General features: G+C 37.0%; 1 protein-coding gene across 1 annotated transcript in view; it reads right to left on the minus strand.

Moving 5' to 3' along the window:
- LOC107758841 (protein sidekick-1-like) overlaps window positions 1–20,004 on the minus strand; it is a 95,037-nt gene extending 75,033 nt beyond the window's left edge. Inside the window, exons 1-9 of the mRNA XM_016576670.1 lie at window positions 19,998–20,004; window positions 19,682–19,793; window positions 18,346–18,536; window positions 13,195–13,278; window positions 10,624–10,821; window positions 9,603–9,719; window positions 9,351–9,518; window positions 8,055–8,157; window positions 5,898–6,071 (exon numbers count right to left, since the gene is read on the minus strand). Of these exons, the coding sequence (XP_016432156.1) occupies window positions 5,898–6,071; window positions 8,055–8,157; window positions 9,351–9,518; window positions 9,603–9,719; window positions 10,624–10,821; window positions 13,195–13,278; window positions 18,346–18,536; window positions 19,682–19,793; window positions 19,998–20,004 (1,154 nt within the window). The remainder of the gene's footprint in view (window positions 1–5,897; window positions 6,072–8,054; window positions 8,158–9,350; window positions 9,519–9,602; window positions 9,720–10,623; window positions 10,822–13,194; window positions 13,279–18,345; window positions 18,537–19,681; window positions 19,794–19,997) is intronic.
- Window positions 20,005–20,292: the final 288 nt, after the last annotated feature.

Genomic DNA, 20,292 nt, shown 5'->3' on the forward strand with positions numbered 1-20,292 from the left:
TGATCTCACTCAGTGACTCTAGGCTACGTAGGATGGGATGAAACCATGCAGTGGGTTTGTTGGATGTTGGGGGGGCGCGAGTGAAATTAGACCAACTTGGGGGAGCACATGTCCTAAAACCCCTGCTCTAAAGAGTTAAACTTTTACTAGTAGGGGAAAATATCCATATTAAGGCTTGTTTTACATGACCAAACAACCAGGATAGGCATGTTTTTTTTTTAACTAAAAATATTAAGGAGACTAAAAAGCAGAATGTAAACAAATTTGATATAATGATATAATATATTTGATCAATTTGAGATCTTTGCTTGCACACCTTTCACACACTTGAAGACCAGCTCAGCTCGTTTCAGACACCAGGGAATGGTCATCTCCTGTACAGACGAGGAAAAGTGAGAAAAGAAAGTCAGTGACTGAGATAATATTTAACCATGTGGGTAACCAGGTTTCAAACATACCAAACCACTCCTTGTTGAGTAACATTTGCACAAAGTGAAGAACTACAACTTCTCATGCAGGACTATTCAGATCTCCAATAAATTTCACTTTGTTCTTAAAACGACATGATATTTACATAAAAAATTGAATTAATTTACTCCTAATAAAGCCATATATTTAATATTTCCTAGTTAAACACCATAGATAAATATAATTTTGTGATGGCTCATTTATGTGTAAAAGAAATATATAAATGCAGCAGCCACACTAATCTTGCTGTTTTCTACAGACTTCCACGGTAACAATTATTTTACAGACATACATCCTAAAACGAATCCTGTCCGAATCGAGCTTAAGACCTCAGCTTTAAAACCATCCTTGGCCTTTGGCTGGGAGAACACACAGTTCCTGTTCAGATGGAAAAACATTTCCTGAACATTCCTCAACATCGGCCTGTGACCAGAGAGGCTGTGATTGAGGCTTTCATTTACCCACAACTGGTCAGTCCAGACAGCCTGATCCAAAATAGACCATTTCTAAATTTGACGACTGAGTTTTGAGGTTGAGCATCCAAGTTAAAAAAAGACAAATTAATCTGGTTTGTGTAACACCCCTGTGGACTGTTTGTTGTGGTTTCTTCCCCTTTTGTTGGTTTAGCCCGTTCAGTCATTAGTTAATTATCCTCAGTGTGCTCACCTGTCTGCCCCTCGTTATCTGCCCTATAAGTTCCTGTCTCGTGTATTCTAGTATGGTCGGTTATTGTGAATGTTACCCTGAGTGTGTGTGTCTCATCTACCCGTATCTGCCTTGTTGTCTCTACATTAAATATCCTTATTTGAATCCTTGTCGTCCTCGTCATCCTGCCTGCCTCCACACACCTTGACCGTGACACTTACACGTTCATGGGCCATATCCGATCTGTGCCACATGGGAGGGAAAAAAATCAGAATTGGGTCACTTGATGTGGCCTTTGTAGATTTATGTCTTTGTTGCGGTGTTCACTTTTAAACCGGTGCTTCTGGGATTCCATGGAGTACAAATGGTGGGTAGATCAATTATATATGTATATGTCTCAAAAAGATCCTGAGCAGCTAAGGTACAAGAAAGATTCTTTCACAAAAAAGTACATGGAGGTGTTATATTTTTGAGTTACTAGGTAGAATTTTAAAAAAGGTTAATGTGTCACAAAAACAATAAGAAAAGCCTGTTAGCTTAAAACTTTGTGTTAACAACTAAAATATAAGATTTATTCATGAATAGTATAACATTAAACTAATAGTTCAAACAAAATTGGAAAATGTGTCTTCATTTACTCTCTATAATGTCATTCCAAACTTGTATGACTTTACATCATCTGTGGAACACAAAAGAAGATATTTTGAATAATGCCAGATCCGTTGACATAAAAAAAGTTTTTGGAGCTTGAAAGAGAAGCGCAAACTTTTAAAGGGATAGTTCATTCAAAAAATAAAAATTACCCCATAATTTACTCACCTTCAAGCCATCCTAGGTGAATTTGACTTTCTTCTTTCAGACGAATACAATCGGAGTTATATTTAAAAATGTCCTGGCTCTTCCAAGCTTTATAATTGCAGTGAATGGGTGATATTCAATAGTCTAATAGAAGTCCAATAAACTGCGTCCATCCATCATAAAAAAGTGTCCCACACGGCTCCGGGGGTTAATAAAGGCCTAAGAAAAATATTCATATTTAAAACTTTATAAACCTTAATCTCTGGCTTTCATTAACTGTCGTACGAGCGTTCACGATAGAGTGGCGTTCCAGTAGGATGTAGACATAGTGTAAGCTCCAGTGAGAGGTGATGAACATGGAAGCATAGAGGAGAGAGCAAAACAAAACACCGGTCACAAATTAGAAGTACAAAATGAGAATCTGTAAAGAAAAATGTCAAGATTTCAATATAAGACAAGAGGAGACTGGTTTTCCTTTGCTAAACAAAGAAAACTTTGCTTCCTTTGCTCCTGTAAACAAAACTTGGTTCTTGTGAGACTAGCATATTCTCACCAGAGCTTGCGCTCAGTGTTGCCAGATTGGGCGGTTTGAATTTGATTGTGCGGGTAAAAAATGGTTTGGGAGGGTGGACAAAATTTGGGCTGGTTTGCAGTGGCGGAGCCAGGATGTTTTCATAGGGGTGGCCAGGGAGGGGCCAGCAACCAGTCTGGGGTGGCACAGAAATCTTCATTATTTCAATATAAAAATGTGTTTGACTATAATGTACTGGACTAAAACACAATTGAGTATAATTAATTTCTACTTAACTGTAATTGAGATATTTGTGAATTAGATCAAGTAATTTTTGTATTATTCCTCACCTCCAGGTATTTTAATAAAAGGTTTTTTGATGGGGTAACGGGTTTTTAGTGCGATAAGGGAACATATTTTGATAGCTGTATATTTAAGCGATTATAATGCCAGGGTTGCCTAAACATAAGTTACACGGTAAAGAGTGGGAGAGAGACTCAACTAGGAACTCAAAAGGTTCTTAGTTGATATCAGTGTAACTCTGAAATCAGAGCACACTTAAATAATTTAATCAAAATCAAAATTGAATATGAGACTATACGATCCTGTCATGCATCAGAAAGCTGGTGGGCTTGATTAGTTTGGACTGTGCAAAGTTCTGTATTATGATCTACAATTTACTTCAAGAAAGACGTGATGTAGTTCTGATAGTAAAAGTGCAACATGACGGTAAGCACATTATTGTTGTAAATTTTTTTGTTATTTGATTATCGTACAGTATCAATGAATGACAGTTTTGACTGAACAAGTATGAAAATAACCTGCTAATTACGTTGCTTCCGATCACTTATACTGGGCATGTTTTCCATTTAAATTGGCTTATTCTGACTGTTGACACTGAAAATTATGCACATGTATCGGTTAATTTCTTGATTGCCATTTTGACATAGGTGTCTACCTGGATATTTATATTTGGTAATTCTCTTTAATGTTTTTGCCCTGATTTGATCTGTTTTCCTGGGAAATCGATATTTTTTATATTATTTTGTCATCTTTATTTTGTTTTAAAAAAAGTTAAAAATGGTCCTTATAAACCTTGATTGATATGGCAATACAATTCTATCACATTATTTTGACAGTTAAAGATTAGGCCTTTTTTGTTAGATTGGGTGGGTTTTGGTGAGTTTTTGGGCTGGAAATCGTCCACCTGATCTGGCAACACTGCTTACGCTAAGCCGTCCTCTGGCTGGAACGCCACTCTCTCGCGAATGTGCGTACCAGTTAGCGGAAGCTAGAGATTACGGTTTATAAAGTTTTAAATATGGATATTTTTATTACAAAAATGCATTGCTTCACTTCAGAAGGCCTTTATTAATCCCCCGGAGTCGTGTGTAGTACTTTTTATGATGGATGGATGCAAATCTCGACCACCATTCACTGCCATTATAAAGCTTGGAAGAGGCAAGACATTTTTAAATATAACTCCGATTGTATTCGTCTGAAAAAATAAAGTCATATTCACCTAGGATGACTTGAAGGTGAGTAAATTATGGGGTAATTTTCATTTTTGGGTAAACTATCCCTTTAACTCAATGCCTTCTTTTGTTTTTCCACAGAAGAAAGTCATCAGGATTTTGAACAATATGAGGGTGAGTAAAATGATAGATTTTTTTTTGTGAACCATCCATTCAACTTTACTTTCTACTGTTGCAAGATCAAAAGTTCCACTGTTTCTTCAACAACATTACATTTATGAAAACCACATTACAATATCACATAATACAATTATGTCCTTTGCAGATGCTTGTAATATGTGTGTGAGAGTTTATGCCCATCTGTCACAACAGTCTAAATATGCAATAACATCTAATATTGTTTAAGGAGAGGAACTGCTCCACCGTCGTCTAACATGTGGTAATAAGAGGACCTGTCCACTGCATGAGATTAACTTGAAAGTCTGTGAAATCACATTAGCATGTGAAGCATTGCCTCTCCTTCAACCGTCTGATGAGTTTTCTTTCGAAAGCGTTTGCAGGCTGGAACATTAAAGGTAGGAGTATATTGTGGTGCTCTGTTATCTTAATGTGACTGTCAAAGGTATTATTGTTATTATTCAAATCGCATGTGTTTTCAATTTGTATCTCATAATTTAAATGTCAGCTGTTAGGAGTATTTTTCTAAAATCATCCGAAACCCAGTTTTTCCTCACAGAATAACATGTCTTAAATTAAATATTGCTTTATTATGTATTCCGTTAAGTAGTACTAAAAGAATTGCGCTACAATGCAGTCCTGTAAGCACATTTGCGAATCATACAGTTTATTACAGTTATATTTTGAATGATTTATGATTTGTAATATTTTTCTATTTTTTTTCCACAGTTGAGCTGTGATTTGATTCCACAAGCTATACTCACAATTTTTTTTTCAGGTATTTTTTTTTTTTATATATATATATATACACAAGCACAATTTGAGCTTGTAGGTTGTGTTTGTGCATTTGGCTCAACGAATGACATTGGGTTTGGGGCGGAACTATCTGTTTGGCTGACCAATGGTGGGCGAGGGAGTTTGGGAAACCTGATCCTTCAGAAATTATTATAACATGCTGATTTAGTGCTCAAAAAACATTTTATTATTATTTATGTTGAAAACTGCTTAATATTTTTGGGTAAACTGTGATCCATTTTTTTTGGGATTCTTTGATGAACAGAAAGTTCAAAAGAACAGCATTTATTTGAAACAGAAATTATTTAATTGAATGCATCCTTGCTGAATAAAAAAATTCCGTTCTTTTACAAATTTTGGTGTAGTGTATATGCAATCGTTTTACTTGGTTAAGAAAGACTTTTGACACAATTTTTTTTTTTGGCCTTTAGGTCGATTTGGTATGTTTACATCTTTCTGATTGTTAATAATATTTTTAAATGCATCCAATTAAACAAGCACCACACTCTTGCCTGTCATTCGTGTTTCTCTTTGTATCTACTTCAAAGATCAATGAGATTTCCTCTGCATCCATCCATACGACAATCCGTGGGAGAACAACATTCAGCCATCAAGAAGCAGTAATTAATATCTAAGCGCGTGCATGTCTGTGTGTGTGTGTGTGTGTTTAATTAGTTCCTGATGCCACAGAAGTGTAGCAACATTGGCTAGTCGTCAAAGGAGATGATCTTGGCCTTGGGCATCAGACTTATCTTATTCCACTCTCGCTTTATCTTCCTCCCGCCACACACACACACACACACACGCACAATCACAGCTGCTCCATCCTCTGTCCTATCATTACAGCCCATTTTTGGATGGTTCTCTTGGCTTCAGAACTGCAACTGAGATCCAAGCATCTTCCTCCTACAATAGCACTCCAGTACGTGGTGAGTGCGCGTGAAATTTACAAGTGTATTCGCTTCTGAGCGTTTCGTATCAAGCATGCATGTTGGCGTGGACCTGTGCGTGTGTCTATTTCTGCTTACATGACTTCCAGTCGGGCAGTTTTCGAGTCGTTTCCAGCAGGTGAGATGACCCTGCAGGTGTAGTCACCGATGTCTCCGGACCACGTCTGGCTGATGTGGAGTGAACCTTCCTTCATTGACACTCGCCCACCAGTCGACACGCTCAGCGGCTTGGTTCCTTTCTTCCATGCATATCTGAGGAGAATAAGACTCTTTATGATGACTCATAATCCACCAAAATAGCACACTCCAAAGACCTTCAGAAAACGCACTTAGCCTCCTGAGACAGAACAACATCAAATGCCATATGACGGCTTCTCTCCCTTATGCGCTTAATAATGACCTAAACAAGGAGGATAAAGACTATAATATGGTAACAACAGGTTAAACTGTCTCTAATGTAAACTATCCCGAATAATATATATATATATATATATATGTTTGTGATTTGTGATTGACAAAATGGTTTAATGGTTCAACTAGCATAGCTGGTTAACAGTAAATATTTTGTTTGGCACTTAACACCATAAACCTGACATTCGCGGAGGTCTTTTCAGCAGCTTAAAAATGAAATAATTTGGCAGCGGCAACAGTAAATGACTAAATAATAAATAAATAGATAAAATCTGTATATTTTTTTATACAGTAAAAAAAACCAATATACACTACCGTTCAAATGTTAAGGGTTGGTAAGAATTTTTTTTTTTTTTTAGATGTTTTGGAATGAAGTCTCTTATGCTCACCAAGTTAGTATAAACGGTAATATTGTGAATAATATTACAATTTAAAATCACTGTTTTCTATGTTAATATATTTTAAAATGTGATTTATTCCTGTGATGGCAAAGCTGAAGTTTCAGCAGCCATTACTCCAGTCTTAAGTGTTACATGATCCTTCAGAAATAATTTTAATATGCTGATTTGATTAATAAAAAGATAATAATAAGAATTCATTTGAAACAGAAATCTTTAGAAACAATCTGAAGGTCTTTACTGTCACTTTTGATCCATTTATTCAGCAATTTATTGCTGAAAAAAAGTATTAATGTCTTAAAAAAATCTTACTGAGCCCAAACTTTTGAACATTACGTGGTTTCTAGGGTGTTCCGGGTTGTTTCTAGGTAGCTTCTTACTACTTGTAGTCCAAGTCAATTTTTCAAGAGTACAGAGAGAATTTTTCAAGTCAAGAATACAGCCTTAAATCTCTGATGATTTACACAAAATAAAGAAAAAAGAAAAAGAAAAAAACCTGGCAAATAATGAGTGCTTCCATTCCACATGATCAAAGAAACAAAATTGTTATTTCCTAGGAAATTGGCACACAATAAAAAAAAGTTATGAGTAAATTATTCACTCACATGACTTTAGGCAATGCCACATGACTTGTGTTTGATGTGCATCTACTCTGGGAATTACGGCACAATTTAAGGAATCATTCATGTCTGTAGCACAAGTGGTGCGGGGTGAGTTATGTCAGAGGTTTTGAGTAATAGTCAGTGGCGGCTCGTCGGGGGAGGCACAGCTTCCCCAAAATTTTGAGGTGAAAATGGGAGGAAGACGATTTAATGTTAATAAAATTCACAATTCATTTCAGTTCATATCTCAGAACGTGTATTTTTTGTTTGTAATTTCAAAGCTGTAATACCATAACAGGTTACTGAAGTTGGAAAGCGCCACTTTTCTATCGCAAATGTGCCGAATCTGCTGATGTAATTACAACCGCTAAATGATAGAGAAGAGTAGGGGGAGGCCGGGGGAGAGCTGAGCTCACGTGCCTCCGGTGGTAAATAAAATTTGCCAATCAGCATCGAGTGTTCACTTTCAGCGCTGAGGAGTGTTGAGAAAAGAAACCTTGTAGAGGAGGCTAGTCTCCCTTCTGATATCAACCAATCATCATAGAGATGTAAATTACGTGATATTAGTTTGAACGTCTCCCGCTTCGCTGATAATGTACCAAGTACTTATGAGTAGCGATATTGAATATTTACCAGATTTACCAAGCTGTCATTCAAACAGTATTTATACAACTTAAAAATAAAGGGAGAACATGCCTAAGCTGGATACAGGCTAACGCAGTCGGCTTAATTAAATGGCTTCCAGAGAAGACAATGTTCTTAAGTTTGTGAAATTTAAATGTCAAAATGTGTTTCACAACATGCATCTCAGCTCAAGCTCTGACCTGACGGTGACTCTGGGGTCGTGGGTTGCCGCGCAATTCAGCACAGCGGTAGTTCCCTTGATGACACGTTGATCCTCAGCGGGTGTTGAAATTAAGGTTCGACCTGATTAATAAAATACAGTTTAGGACAAAATCATGCTACAGTTTAATCATTACCAACATCATTATTCACAGTTCTTTTAACCTTATTAGGTAATTCCCACTGACAGCTTCATTAGCAAAACAGAATGAAATTTACAAAGCATGAACGTTCGAATATTCACACTGCGTCTCAATGAACATATAGTACGGCAAAGCAAATGAACACATTCTCTCTCACACACAACCCACTGGGTCCAATGGACTTGATTAAAGCTAATGCATGTAATATTTTCAACATTAAAATGCTCTCTCCCAGTTTAATGCACAGAGAGTGTATCACTGAGATACTATTATAGTTTTTATTTAATATTTTGAATCAGTTTTTAGTTTTAGTATTTTTGTTGTTTTTTACTTTTAGTAGTTTTTCATGTCTACATAGTTTCTATTAATTTGATTTCACTTTTAGCTATTTTATTACATCAACGTGCCCTGGCAACTAGCTGAAATAAAAATGTTTTTTATATTTTATTTCATTCCAGTTAACATTTATTTCAAGTAACAATTATTTATTTATTTACTTGATTTTAAATGGATTTCATTTTAGTTTGAGTTTCAGTTTTATTTAACTATAATAACTCTAACACAGTTGCTCTGTTGCCCAATATGTAAATTTCCAGCTCAACCAATGATGCGTGTTTGGGCCGGGACTATCTTTTTGTTAGAACTGTGGTAGATGGGGGTAGTTTTTCGAAAACACATTTGGCACCGCCAATGGAGCATAAATTACACACTGCAGTTTTAATCTGACAGACGTCTTGCTTTTTTCTTTTTAAGTGGACAAACCACAAACAGCATTATTTAGGCTGGATGTCAAAAATGCTCTTAGACACTTCCACGCACCCACGCTTAAGTGTAAACTTACATCAGCATCATTAAGCATTCAGAGCAAGATAAACTGAGGCCTTGGGATTTAAGGATGACACTATTCCAGTGTGAAATTACTGCAAAAGACTTTACATTTCACAAACATTGTGCTATGCCTTTACAATCAGCCTAGCTAATGAATGCAGCTATAAAGCCAAACAATTGCTGCTGATAAAAGGCATGTTTGGAAACTGTCTGCAATCCTGCCTCTGCTGAATTTCAAATACGCTGCATTGGTTTGTACTTTCAAGTCATTAAAGACAACATATTTTTCATATTACACTTTCGTACTCAAGACTGTCAGGGCCATGGTTGCGTTGACCAGTCCCTCAGAGTTAGATGCCAAGCACGTATAGTTTCCTGCGTCGCTCGGCATTATGGGGAGTATCTGTAAGCCTCCGGACTCCAACAGAGTGAAACGAGGCATCTGCACCGATCCGCTCGCTAACACTTGAGAACCTGCAAGATTCACAGAGTTTAGTCACGAAGCTGCTTACAAGTTTAACATGTGACCGTGTTAATGACATGCCAAATCTGACATACCTTTCCTCCAAACAATGGCAGGTTTGGGGGCACCGGATGTCTCACAGGTGAAGACAGCTGACATTCCGTCAGTCACAGTGATGTCAGAAGGGGGCGTGGTGAAAGATGGTGACACGCCTACCATGAAAACAAATGAGTCAGATAACTGAAAATCAGTGATGCCAACAATAGGGTGAATATGCATCCTCTTTTTTTACAGACCCATATTTCAGTAATGTAGCTGTAGCATTACTTGCTTGCAAATGCTATTTGGTTTGATGTTTTGATATCAAATGCAATTTAATTAACACATTTTACGTGAGACTTGAGTGTTTTCAAATATTTGGGGTCTCTACATAAATGTACTTCAAGTGACTGGAGTGAAAATACATTCAGTTATTCACTTGTTAATTAATTTCATATACATGACGTATGTGCCTTACTTTAAAACTCTCAAACTTAAAAAAAAAAGCAAAAACCTGGGAACTGAAATGAAACTGAGAAAAAGAGAGATGAGGATGACTAAGCAAGAGAGAGCTGGAGGTGTTGATTAAGTGCTGAGTGAGTGAGTGTGTGTGTGTGTGTGTGTTAAAGGTTGATCTCTCAGTAGACACTGATTAATTACACAGATCAATGAGGGGTCTCTGAACTCCCTGATCAATTCACAACCGAGAGGAGAAGAGAGCGAGATCACTGACTTTTAAAACATCCATGGCTGTATTTATGCATCATCCTCCCATTAGCCTAAAGCAATAGTTCACCCAAAAATGAAAATTCTGTCATCATTTACTCACCCTAAAGTCATTCCAGAGCCATATTACTTCTCTTTTCCAGTAGAAAAAAATAATATTTTTTGAAGATTTTCTTGTGTCCATACAATGAAAGCATACATGTCCATACAATGTACAAAAGCTTCAAAAAGGACAAAAACCCCAAAATAAAATCTTTGTGCTACTAAAAGCCAGTCAGTCATACAGGTCTAAAGCATGTGGGTGAGTAAATGATGGCATTATTTCATTTTTGGGTGAACTATTCATCTTACTTGTGACGACCAAGTTGGTATGTGCCTGGATTTCTCCAGCTGTGTTTTCAGCGAAGCACTGGAATATTCCGGCATCGTCCAGCTGAATTCTCCGCACTTGCAGAACCATTGAGGAGGAGGTGAGCTTGTATCGAGGGTTGTTCAGTGTGGAGAGGGTGACGGCATCTTTGAACCACTCCAGCTTCAGTGTGGGAACCCCTGAATAATACATGAAGCATGACAATGTGTTTCAGCAGCTTTCATACTGTCACGGTACGGGTGTTCTAAAGAACAGGCAGGACGACGAAGATGACGAATCAAAGGATATTTAATAAAGAAACAGGAAATCCAGACAGGGTAGACATCAACATCGACAGGAACACGGACATTGACATTTACATTCACAATAACCGACAAACGAAACGTCAGGAGCCCTTCCTGGGCTGAACGAAACATCAGGACCCCTTCCTGGGCTGAACTGGGGATCTGGAGCCCTTCCTGAGCTAAACGAAACATCAGGAGCCTTTCCTGGGCTGAACGAAACATCAAAACGGAAAACAAACGGAGGGGGAGAACACGGAAGTTAAACTCTTAGTGGGTTGGTTATTCTCTCACGGTACGGGTGTTCTAAAGAACAGGCAGGATGACGAAGATGACGAATCAAAGGATATTTAATAAAGAAACAGGAAATCCAGACAGGGTTAGATAGATAGATAGATAGATAGATAGATAACAGACAGACAGACAGACAGACAGACAGATAGACAGATAGATAGATAGATAGATAATGGCTAAACTTTGCTATCATAGGAATTAATTACATTTTTAAATATTAAAATAGACAGTTATTTTACATTTTAATAATATTTCAAAATCTTACGTACTGTATTTTGGTCCTTTTAATGCAGCCTTGGTGAGCATGAAAGACTTCTTTCATAAATATTAAAATCTTAATTATTTCAAACTTTAACAGGATTGTATGTACCCCAAATTTTTAAGGGCTAGATTTACACAAATGTCACATGACATTTGACAGAAGAGAAGATTATTACCAAAGCAGACACCCAAACACTGCTTGATTTATCCCAAGTTAACGTTTTCATCAATAGACCTTCATCAGGGCACACTTTGGTTAAATTAATGAAAATTTAATCTAATAAACTGGCTTTGATTGATTAAACTTCTAATAAGATTTTGACATGCTTCACTGACAAAAAAGGAGAAGATTTGGAGAGGATAAGAGAGGGAGATCAAGAGAGAGGGAGCGAGAAATCAAGAAGCGAGCGCAAAAACGAATAAAACGGCAATTATATGTATTAGCAATAATTGTAATTTAAGTTCATCTGAAGGAACTCATGATATGCTCATCGTGATATGCAAATGAAAGAATACATCATGGATAAATCCTGCAGCTCAACACTTTAAAAGGTCAAATAGCGTGAATCCGCTCCACCCGCCTCCCATCGTCGATAGTTGTGTCACGCCCACTGGGATGCAAGACAAGGATGTTAAAATAAGACTGTCAAAAACAAGCTCGCTGTAATGACATTTCTGACAGTTTATGACAAAGTACGCACAAACTCAGCTTCACACCTTTACAAAAGTGCAAAAAGAACGAGACGAGATTCACAGCAAGTGTAAATTGCAGAGGCACAATCTCTGCCACGAAAAAAAGGAAAAGTCTCAGTAGTTTTCAAAAGTGTCATGAAAGTGAAACTGTCCAGATTTCTGTTAAATAAAGGAGAAAAATATTACAATAGAAAGAAGGGGAGAAGAAAGAACCATTTGAGCTCTCTCTTTACGAATTTTCCTTGTTAGAAGTCAAGAAAAGTTGAACTTTTAGACACTTGGCACTTTGTTGCTGAAATGTAGGTCAGATTTACGCAGCTTGTTAAAATAATTTTTTCTAGTTGGATTCTATTCCTCCATTGCCCTGTGAGCCAATGATATATCTAATGTCTATTAACTAGATCCTAACGTAATATGAACACTGACACCAATTAGCGGCTAATTCCATTAGCATCTCAATCTCCTTTTATAACGTACTTGACCGCTTATTCTAGATCACTCATTTAGTCGATTAAATCAAGATTAATTCAAATAGGGACACGTTGAGGAAATGAGTAGGGGTCGATGCGGTGCGCTACGCGAAAAGGTCAAATTTGTGAGGCGACAAATGGCTACGATAAAAGCAAGTCTTACAGTTGACTCAGCACATAAACTGAATGATGTTCTTACAGCAAATAGTCATCTGAAAGCACACCGGCCACAGTAAAATGACCATGATATAACATTGCACAGAAATGGGAACATTATGCTTTTAAAAGATACATTTAAAGGTTCAGGATTGACAGGCATTGCGCTGGAAGTTAAGTGACTTTTTTGTGCAAGTGCTGGCAGTTTTTATACCCCTGACAATATAAAGATTATAGTTTCCTGCAATATAGTTTTATAGTTTCCATCCCCCGGTTATACAACAGCAGAGTATGTGGGACATGTATTATATGACTCTAAAGTGGTCAATATCAGAGGTGCTGCAGTAATTTTATAGGTGCAACACAGCCGCCTGTCTCTGGGAGGGGTGGGGCTTACCTTTGACCTGACAGTGAAGCTCCACGGTTTTCTCAACTTCCGTTATCACCGACCTCTTCGGTTTTGACGTGAAGTATGGAGGCTCTTTGTTTATACAAACACACACACACACACACACATTCTTGTAAGTACAAACAAGATTTAACATTTTCTGAAAAAAATATTGCAAAAAGTGCAAAACTTGTTACCCTGATGTTAGAATGCTCTTATAAGGTTACTAAGGTGATCTGGGTGGTTGCCACAACGTTACTAGGTGGTTGCTGATGCATGCTGGGTAAGTTGCTAGGGCATTAATAGGCAGGTGCTACATTTTTTGAGTGGTTGCTAGGGTATCAATAGGTGCTATGCTTTTTGAGTGGTTGTTAGGGATTCGCTAGGTGATTGTTTAGTTGTTCTGAGTGGCTGCTACTACTGTATGTAGTTAGGGGTTTGCTTAGATGTTATAGGTGGTTGCCACTGCGTTGCTAGGTGGTAGCTGATGTGTGCTGGGTAGTTGCTAGGAAAATGGTTTGCAGTTGTTTTTAGTGGTTGCTGAGGTATCACTAGGTATTGAAATGGCTTAGTTGTTCTGGGTGGTTGCTAGGGTGTATGTGGTTTCTTGTGTGTTCTAGGTGGTTGCTTAGATGTTATAGGTGGTTGCCACTGCGTTGCTAGGTGGTGGCTGATGTGTGCTGGGTAGTTGCTAGGAAAATGATATGCAGTTGTTTTTAGTGGCTGCTTGGTTATCACAAGGTATTGTAATGTCTTAGGTGTTCTGGGTGGTTGTTAGGGTGTATGTGGTTTCTTGTGTGTTCTAGGTGGTTGCTTAGATGTTATAGGTGGTTGCTACGATCTTGCAAGGTGGTTGCTGATGTGTGCTGGTTAGTTGCTAGGGAACTGGTATGCAGTTGTTTTTAGTGGTTGCTAGGGTATCACTAGGTACTGTAATGGCTTAGGTGTTCTGGGTGGTTGCTAGGGTGTAAGTGGTTACTTGTATGTTAGGTGTTTGCTTAGATGTTATAGGTGGTTGCCACAATACTGCTAGGTGTTTGCTTAGATGTTATAGGTGGTTGTAACAATATTGCTAGGTGGTTGCTGATGTGTGCTGGATAGTTGCTAGGGAACTGGTATGCAGTTGTTTTTAGTGATTGCTAGGGTATCACTACTGTAATGGCTTAGGAGTTCTGGGTGGTTGCTAGGTTGTAAGTGGTTAATGTATCACTAAGTGGTTGCCTAGGTTTTCGGTGTGGTTGCTAGGGCATTGTTAGGTGGTTGCTTAGAAGTTCTGGGTGGTTGTTTACAGTATGTATTTGGGGAAAGACATCATGTGTGGCGTACCTCATACTAGGGCATGTATTTATATTTTTATCATTTAACACCAATACGAGTGTGTTCTTGTCATGTTTCTGTTCTGTTGTGTTTTGGTTTCTCTGCTTTCCAGTTTGCCTGTGTTCCCTCGTTTGTTTCTAAGGTTTTTGATTTGTTAATTAGTTCCACACACCTGTTCTGTTTCTTCTTAATTGCCCTGTTCTAGTATTTAAGCCCTGTCTGTTCCTTAGTTCTTCGTCTGCTATTATATTTAGATTTACGTTGCTGAGCTTTTGTTACTGTTTGTTTATGGCCTTGTGGATATTCTCCTGGATTTATTATTAAGAACTCCTTTTTAATTTTATTCCTTCGTCGTGCGCTTGATTAGACAGCCAGCACACGTAACAATTCTAGAGTTTGCTAACATAACAGGTGGATATTCAAGTGTATTTTAAAGTCAAGATGAAAGAGTAACAGTCAGTGTTGCCAACTGCTTTCAATTGAAAGTAGCTAAAACTGGTAGCTAAATGTGACTAGATGACATCATAATGGCAAATTCACTGATCTATATAAAGATGAACGTAGATCAGTGGGCAAGATGAGAACTTAGATAAGGTTTGTCCAAGAAGTTGCTATATTTGTCCCTAAACTTTTGAAAAAAAGTCTCAAAAGGGGCGGGGAAGTCGTTAAATCTAGCTACAAAGTAGCTAAATTGGTAACACTGGTAACAGTATGAATATGTACTTTACTAAACTACGTGTAAAAGGCAAGAAGTGAGCCCAGACTTCTCCCAGCAGTCTTTGGTGCTGCACTTAGCTCATTATAATAGTAAAATAGTTTTATATAAATGTGTGTGTGTGTGTGTGTGTGTATATATATATATATATATATACACACACACACACACACATATATATAAAACATATATATATATATAAAACACATCACAAAATTACTAAAACTAACTCAAATGAACAACCAAAACTAAAACCATAAAGAAAATATTTTTTGTTACTTGACAAGAAACTTTAAATAAAATAAGATACAAAAAAAAAACTTATTTTATTTCAGCTACTTTCATTTCTCATTTTCGTTTAGTTTAACTTGAAGTACTAAAACAATTAAAACTAAGTGAACTAAAACTAATAAATTAAATAAATTAATAAAAACTATATAGACATGTAAAAAAATGACAGAACACACAAAAAAAAAAAAACGTATACACACACACACACACATTTATATAAAACATTTATATATATATAAGAAAACCCTTTCATCCACTGCACTTTTATTTTCGGATTTCATGACAGGAAGAGCAAGACTCCTGTTATTTTTAACACACCTGGCATTTATTTATTTTTCCCTCTCGCTTGTCTAACTCACTCCAAATGAAAGTAGACAAAGGACTTGTTAACCATTATGCTGATAACAGCTTTTCACTTACCGAAGAATATCGAGAAAAAAGGAGGGGGTAAAACAAATAACAATAACCGCAACAAAAAATGAACACCATAACAATGTCACAGTTTTTCTAATTCATTCTCGTCCATTCTTCTCTCTTTCCTCTCCTCCTTTCCATTCTTCCCTATCAAATCAGCACTTATTCCATCTCATTGTATGTTTATGCAGATCAGGATATACATATTCAGATTGGCGCCTGGATCGGATTCAACAGCAGAAACAATAAATACCTCCTCCATCTCAACCTCTTTTTCACTGCTGTCTGCTCTGGCATGTTCACTTTATCTTTCTATAAAAGTCTCTCTGAGCCTCCAACAGCCCCAATTTATTCATCACTCCATTGGCTGCCTTATGCATATGCATGCCCCCCTTTCACCCAATCATGTAAGGCGCTCACCTGTCAGATAAGCTCATTGAAAGAATATTCCTTGCTGTTTCTAAATAGAGTGTTAGTTGAATATTCATTGCTCATCTTTTGGTGAAAAAGATCTCAGGACAGAGAATAATATTTGTGTTTTTGGATCAAAGAGCAGGGATGTTAAGGAGGCTGAGGAAGTTTAAGCCTACTAACCTTCTGAAAACATTGGAAACAGAGTCGTAATGCTCCGATAAAATGCCACTGACTTGACAAGACATGCTGAGATCCAACTTGCTATTGTTTGAATGAATGTGTATAGAAACCTTTAGAACTCACTTTTACACATTTTTTAATCTGTCCTCCCACTTACTGAGACATAGAAAGAAAAAATCGTACTAAATAGGTAAAATGACAACTTTAGAGCGTCTATAACAGGGTTGGTGTGTCGCTAAAGGTTGCATTTAAACTTCTGCTGTGACACACGGCGTCTGTTGATGAAAATGTCACATAGACAGTTCCAATAGTGAATTTTGGATGTATTTCTGATTTCAAACTGCCTCGAAAGCCTGTTCACCCCAAGAATGATAACATAAAGATAACTATAACCATAAAGTTAAAGTAACCAAAAATCCCTTTAACTCTAGATAATAGCAAAGTATAGCAATAATGACACAGAAGAACAACATTGGAACTTTCAGAGCGATCGTTTCCAGCTGATGAGTGATTAAAACACTGGGTCTCATTCACTAACCATGCGTAGACACAAATTTGTGTGTGAACGCTGCATAGGAATATACTTATAAAGACTTATTCTTAAAAACACTAAGAGAATGCCAAAGTTCCTAAAACAACTATAACAACACAGAGAAACGATATCTTTGGAATAACTTTCAGAGAGTTAAAAAAAAAAAAACTATAAAAAACATTCAGTCTGATTCACTAACTGTGCATACGCACATATTGGTGTATGAAAACTATGTACTGATATTTTCACAAAGAAATCATGTTTCATTCAATAACTTTTCATTCTAAAATCTGTTCAAAATCTACAGAAAATTTGAATGAACAACTGAAACCACACATACATCGCTTGAGGATCTTGCTGTGTGTGCTTTCAGTCAAGAACTTGTTTTTTGAGAGGCTTTAGAGAAAAAAGGTTGTTCGAAAACCCCCTATGTAGATATGGTTTGGGTGTTTTATGCTATATAAACTTGTACACAGTCACTCATTTAGAACGCTCAAAATTCATTAACATTAAGAAAAAATTTATGTGAACATGCATGCGTTGTGAATTAGGTGGACATTATTTGAGAAGTTCTTCTGTGTATATAAATAATTCCACACAATTGAGAAAAATGTGAATGAGACCTATTGTCAGCCAATCAAAATCCATTTGACTTCAAAGAGCGAGCTGTAAGAATATGACTGCAGCAGTGTACTTAAAATAAGCAAAGCATTTTTGTCCATTGGTGTGGATCCTAATATACAGTAGTTATCATTAAAGTGAAGTTCATTTTTGGTTACTCAGATATGATGATGTTTTTCAATTGTATTGCTGTATTGGCATATGTACAGTAATTTATACTTGTAGCTGTACTTGACAACAAATAACTGCCCAGAGGCATTAAAAAATGGCCATGGTAGTGGACTGACTTGCTTTTAAAAAGACCTGGTGTTATACGAGACAAAAAAATGAGCTGACTGCAGTATTTAATTCAATGATATGCTTGAATTCAAATCCAAACTCTTGTTCTTTAGGGCAGTGGTTCCCAACCCTGGTCCTGGAGAGCACCCCAAAACAGCACATTTTGCATGTCTCCTTTCTCTGACACACCAGTTTCAGGTCTTGGAGTCTCTACTAATGAGCTGATTACCTGAATCAGGTGTGTTTGATTAAGGAGACATGCAAAATGTGCAGTGTTGGGGTGCCTCCAGGACCAGGGTTGGGAACCACTGCTTTAGGGCATTCCAGTAAAATAATACTTAAAAATCTGTCAGAACCTGCATGTATAGTAGCACAAGAGGAACACCAATTGTCATACCCAGCACGGAGAGGTACGCTTTGGCCTCTGTGCTCTTTTGACTGCTGTTTCTGAGCGCGGCCTCACACACGTACAGACCCACGTCCGCTGAGGTAGGTTTACTGATGACCAGCCTGCGACCAAACGAGTCCACTCCTGCTGTTAGTCTCACCCCATTACGCTTCCAGAACACCTGCAGCCTGTCAAGAGATCTGCTCCGCACACACACACAAAACACAACACATTAACTGCCATACTGAAATTAATACTCAAGCCAAGAATTATGAAGAGCACAGCAATTAGTTATGTGTTAAATATTCGAGAAAAATACATACACTACATGGTATGCGAAGACTAATTTTTATGTTTAAAGGCAACTTTTGAGGGTTTTAGCCCATACTTACTTAGTGAGGTCACATTTATTTGATCAAAAATACAATAAAAACAACTTATTACAACTGAAACTAACAGTCTTCTATTTTATTATTTTATAAAATGTAATTTATTCCTGTGATGGCAAAGCAGCAATAAACTGACAAAATTACAGCAAAAATATTTATGTTACAAAAGATTTCTATTTCAATAAACGTTCTTTAAATTCACTAAAGAATTCTGAAAAAAATGTATCAGAGTTTCCACATAAATATTAAGCAGCACAACTGTTTTCAACATTGAAATTAATAAGAAATGTTTCCTGAGCAGCAAATCAGCATGTTAGAATGGTTTCTGATGGGTCATGTGACACTGAAGACTGGAGTAATGATGCTGAAAATTTTGCTTTGATCACAAGAATAAATTGCATTTTAAAATACTGTATATTCAAATAGAAAACAATTCAAAATGCAATAATATTTCACAATATTAAATTTTTTTGTTTATTGTATCAAATAAATACAGAAAGAAAAATCTTATAAACATTTAAATGTTAGTGCTAGTGTACTTCACTATTAGCAGCTAAAAATATTTAAAATTGACAGTCTCTTGCAGGAAAACAAATGTAAAAAATTATGACTCATGCATTACATCATTTTATGGGGTCAGCAGTTTTGAAATAAAATTCTCAGCCAGCTTTACTGTATACACGTCTATATACTTTTGTCCACATAGTGTATTTGACAAAATTGAAAAGAAGAATCTGGTTTAATTAAGTTGAAACAAAGTCAAAGTTTAACAGCAAGAAAATGTGAAATGACAGATATAATCACAATTCTGACTGACTGGCTGACACTAAAATGACATCACCAATGTTACAGATAATGAAAACAATATAACGATTACAAACATCTGTGAAATTATACAAGAACCCTGTTATTAACGGAACCCAGGCAGTGAGTCACTGCCATCGAGGGCAACCCACCTCGCATTAGCGATGCACTCAAGAGTAGCCTCACTCGCCCCAGCAACCACTGATGTGTTCTTAGGTGCAATCACTATCACCGGGGCAACCAATTCAGCCGGGGCAATAACGTCTGAGATGGAGAAAGGCAAAAGAATGGTAAAAAAGAGAGAGACGGCTGATTATTGGCACAATCAATCAGGTTAATAGACTGAGCATCATGGGGGAGATACGGTTTTGTGATGAGGTGCTTCTTTTTTTTTCTTCTTCTTTTTATCATTTCTCTGAATCATTTCGTTCTCTGGAAAATAATACATGCAGAAGAAAGTCAAATGACTCTCCATGGTTGACAGATGAGAGGGAGATGAGGAAAGATAGGTGAGTGGCGAAAATGACTAGATTGCATCTCTAAAGGAATAGCTCACCCAAAAATGAAAATGACATTTACTCATACTCATGTCATTCTGTGCAATTACAATGAATGGGAACTGGAGCTTTCGTTTGCAAAAACACCATAAAAGTTACACATACGACTTCTGCCAAGTATTTCATAAAATTCTATATGACTCGTGCATTATATTCCTTGGCACATTCATTGGGGAACTACTGATGTCTGACAGGCAGATATTTTC

This window comes from Sinocyclocheilus rhinocerous, unplaced genomic scaffold (genome assembly GCF_001515625.1).
Source record: "Sinocyclocheilus rhinocerous isolate Xijiao unplaced genomic scaffold, SAMN03320098_v1.1 scaffold1435, whole genome shotgun sequence".
Taxonomy (NCBI): domain Eukaryota; kingdom Metazoa; phylum Chordata; class Actinopteri; order Cypriniformes; family Cyprinidae; genus Sinocyclocheilus; species Sinocyclocheilus rhinocerous.